We start from the raw sequence: 4,688 nt of genomic DNA, 5'->3' as shown, positions 1-4,688 counted from the left end.
CCAAAACCATTTGGACTACTAAACTTCATTTTCCATTAGTGTTGATCTACTGGTGGTGGCAGCTGAACTCTATTCCTGAAATATATAATTTTTATTTTGTGGCAGAAGAGAGATCAGAAAAGCCTATGTGATCATCATAATGACATCGATGTATTTACTCAGTCACTTTACGACAACTAACACGTATAATATGAGGTTTACTCTACTTATACACAAATAGCTCTCCATTATAAACTTTCAACGTAGCGTTTCCCGTCGTCAAAAATCGTTAATGATGGTTGATCAAGCAGAAGTAGCGTTTCCATATAGGAATGCACAAAAAATTGACCTACATAATTAGTCCCACGCGATATCCCCAAGTTACTGATGCGTTTTAAGTTAGGTTCATAAACAACAAGGGATATTGCTTTCCGATCATCTTCTATAACTTCAATTACAGGTTCACCACTCTTCCTAAATTCACGTACGCCTTTTATTCTTGCATCTGGCGCGCGAATAGTGTATAATTTTGTAAACGAGTTTCGTACACCATCCTCCATCATCCAAACATCATAAACTGGATTATAGATCCCACTGCGTTCAACCAAAACAAGAGACTCACTTAGATTATATATGTCCAAATCCCACATGGACACTTGGTATACAAATCTATCCGGGAGGTTTACTTCTCTAAATTCTTCATGTGTCATATCAAATGAAACAATCATATTATAAGCTTGAGTAAACTGCCATTTTGGTCCCTGTGGTTTGGTCAATTTTGCAACTTTAGTCCAAAACTCAAACTTTTTGCATCTGGGTCCCTGTGGTTTCAATTTTATTGCCATTTTGGTCCAAAAATGAAATCAGGTCATATTTGTCTTAAAAAATCCTGTTATTTTGTCATTTTCTGCAGGGACAAGATGATCATTTCTTTTTTATAAATAAATACCATATTTTATAAGACAAATATGACCTGATTTGTCCTTGAGAAAAATGACAAAATTGCAGGATTTTATAAGATATGTATGACCTGATTTCATTTTTGGACCAAAATGGCAATAAAACTGAAACCACAGGGACCCAGATGCAAAAGGTTTGAGTTTTGGACTAAAGTGGCAAAAGTAACTAAACCTCAGGGACCAAAATGGCAGTTTACTCTATAAGCTTTAACAACATCTACCGTACTCCTATCGGTAGCAAGCCAATAACAAAACCCATCTACACAAACCCCATTTTGTCGACAATCAAAAACAATCGATTTACGAGGGAGATTGCCATACGGACTTCTCCACACCCCCGTGCTTAACGTAAAAATCTCAACTTGCCAAGGGATGTCATTTACACTTTCCATATCCGCAAACTTATTAACATATCTAATCTTGACAATCTTCGGGTCACTCGTCTCACGACAAACCCCAAACCCGAACTGGGTGTTAAACATCTTATCTAGGGGTGGCAATCGTGTCGGGTTGATGGGTTGGCGGGTTGACGGGTTACGGGTTGGCGGGTTGAAATGTTCAACCCGAACCCGACCCATATTATTATTCGGGTCAAAGATTTCAACCCTAACCCGACCCATATTAATTCGGGTCAACCCGAACCTGGCCCGTTTAACCCATATTTTTAAACAAGTGATATAAGTTGACGATTTATAAACGAGTTGTTCGGTTTTAAGTGGGTTATCGATAACATGTTTAATGATAAATATGAATGTGATAAATAAATAATATAATGTGTCAAAATTAACATTATTATAACTAACCATGTAAAATAGAAACCGAAAAAACAAAAACAAAAATATAAAAGATTTTTTATCTAAATAGTTAAACGGGTTAATGGGTCAACCCGTTTTTATACGGGTCAACCCGAACCCGACCCGTTTTTAATACAGGTCAACCCGAACCCGACCCGTTTTTTAAACGGGTCGTATTAGTCGAACCAAACCTGCTTTTTTCGTGTCGGGTTCGGGTCGGGTTAACGGGTCGTGTCAAGAATTGCCGCATTAGGAACAACCACAGCAACAGCTTTTGTAATTAAAGGATTCCAAATAACGAGTCTTCCCTCGCTATACAAACATAACAAGTCATGAGAGGTGCCTATTTTGTTAAAATTTTAAGCATCTTAACGAACAGAGGAAGAGTGAGGGGGGACTGGGGAAGTGTTATCATCAACGATTGAAAGACAATTAGGATAAACAACAGATTGATAGTTATACAAAAGTAGATGTTGGTGTTGGGACCTGTAATGAGTGATGAAATTGGAGCTATCGATGAGAGATTTCCATGATTTGGAAACTGATCGAAATCGAATGAGTGATTTCACTGGAAGCCGTTTGATGATTTCCTCTTGGATCTCGAAAGGCACGTTGTCTCACATCTTGATTTTGATCACGGGCTCACCATATCAATTTCTAGGGTATATCATTTGGGGATTTCTGCAAACAGATAGATAGTTTGTATGTAAAGTACAATACGACGCCGTATTCAGATCTAATTGAGTAAAACAACAAGTCTGCGCCGGCCTGATCTTATTGGGCCATCTTACATAATGAAATGTAAAACTTTATTGGGCCTGTCTGGTTTTTGTTTTTTTTGTTTAAGTTAATTATTGTTTTCTTATATGTGGTTTGTCAAAAATCACTATTTCAGTCCATTAGTTTAAAAATTGTGATTTCAGTCACTGTGGTTTCACTTTCGTAACCATTTCAGTCCCTGTGGTTTTACTTTCGTAATCATTTCAATCCATTATTCTGTTAAGTACAGGGACTGAAATGGTTACGAGGTGGACTGAAATGGTTACGAAAGTGAAACCATAGGGACTGAAATCGCAATTTTTAAACTAATGGACTGAAATAGTGATTTTTGACAAACCACAGGGACGAAAACAGTAATTAAGTCTTTTTTTTCATAGTTACCCCATGTTCAAATGTTCAATAACGTTGTGGCTTTGCATCATTATATTTATCACACAAATACTTAAAGCGAACAATTGTATATTAAAACATCAACGGTTTGGCAAGAAAACAAATGACAATGATAAATAACCCTCAAATGGGACTTTACAAGAGCAACACTAATTCATCGTTACACTTGTGAAGGTCATTTTCACATTTTTGGATATAACTTTAGTAATAACATTATGTTTTGTTTACTCTCAACACAATTAGTCAAAGTGTGTTTAACGTTTTCAAAACACATAAATATAAATGATTTTTCTAAACATCTAAAACCATGTCAATACGAGTTCAATTCCGAATATAATATGATTCAGATCCGATTATTGTTTCTTTTTAATTCTCTTCCCGAAGGCTCTTTCTTAACTCTTATTCAGAATTACATGTTAGAAATATCAAGCATGTGTTTAAAATCAAATTTATAAACATCTATTGAAATGGAGTCAGTTAGAAAACTCAAAGTGTTACTCATTAAACAATTCCCTAAAATATATACAAAACCAGTGAGATTATTAATAATTATTTATAACCTTTCGTGTGTTTATCTATTAGACTATTGAGTTAAATGCCATTTTAGTCCCTGTGGTTTGAACCATTTTGTCAGTTTAGTCCAAAGGTTTTATTTTTCGTCTGTGGGTCTAAAAAGGTTTCTCTGTTGCCATTATAGTCCACTGAGTTAACTTTATCCATTTTTTCTGTTAACGAGAAGGACAATTCGATCATTTATTATGAATAGTAATTTGATTTTTATAATAATGTATATGGTTTATTTTTTTATATTTCTATCATTTCATTTCAATATTATTAATAGATTATCATTATATATTTTCTTTTAGTTTTAACTTTTAATGATTTTATTTTTTTATTATTATTGATACCGTCTGAACAACATCGATACCGATACAGTATAACATTATTATATTTTTTTATTATTGACATCATCATGTGTCCATTATTATGTACGATTCGATAAAAGTTCTACTCGAATGGGTCATATATAGTTTATTTTTTTTATTTATCATCATAAACCGAACATATACCGACCAAACAACATCGATATTCGAACGCGTTATATATAGTTGATTTTTTATCATCACAAACAGAACATATACCGACCAAACAACATCGGTATTCAAACGGGTCGTATATAGTTGATTTTTTATATCATCACAAACCGAACAAATACCGAACAAACAATATCGGTAACGGCATTGTATTTGTTTTTATTAAATTTTAGACGTGGTGGTATAAATATCATTGAAAAGAATGTAATATTGGTAATAAAGTATTTTTTGGTGTCGTAAGCTATATCGAGTGTCTGTACGATACCGGTATCGTAACAGACACCGACCATACAACACCAGTACCAGTACGAATATTCATTTTTATGGGTTTTAATCGATGTAAAAAATGTGTCGATTGGCAACGTTTGCTATGGTAAGTGCAGGTATCGTACTGGTACTGTAATGAACTAGACCGAAAATGACCAAAGGCCCGCAACAAAGTGCGCATGAATCCTACTAGTAAAATAATGAGAAACTTACTAAGTCACCGGCTATAACCGGTTCTTGGTGTTGGACGTAATTCCTGTACTCGAGCGTATGAGATGGGTTGGACCGAACTAAACCGAGTTATGTATTAGTGAGTTATTTTGTTAAGTTAATTATAGATAAATTTGAGACTCAATTGCATACATCAACCTTTATGTTATACCTAAACTGCACTTTATACATTTTACTATGAAATCGGCAAAACC

General features: G+C 34.5%; 1 protein-coding gene across 1 annotated transcript; it reads right to left on the bottom strand.

Moving 5' to 3' along the window:
• Positions 1-227: 227 nt before the first annotated feature.
• LOC110925464 (F-box protein At3g07870) lies at positions 228-2,069 on the bottom strand. The gene is made up of 2 exons (XM_022169418.2): positions 1,138-2,069; positions 228-709 (listed from the first exon to the last, which is right to left on the bottom strand). The coding sequence occupies exons 1-2, from the start codon at positions 1,742-1,744 to the stop codon at positions 228-230; spliced, it is 1,089 nt and encodes a 362-aa protein (XP_022025110.1). The 5' UTR covers positions 1,745-2,069.
• Positions 2,070-4,688: the final 2,619 nt, after the last annotated feature.

The sequence above is a fragment of the Helianthus annuus genome, chromosome 17 (genome assembly GCF_002127325.2).
Source record: "Helianthus annuus cultivar XRQ/B chromosome 17, HanXRQr2.0-SUNRISE, whole genome shotgun sequence".
NCBI classification, from domain to species: domain Eukaryota; kingdom Viridiplantae; phylum Streptophyta; class Magnoliopsida; order Asterales; family Asteraceae; genus Helianthus; species Helianthus annuus.
This window is presented reverse-complemented; position numbering and strand designations above follow the sequence as displayed.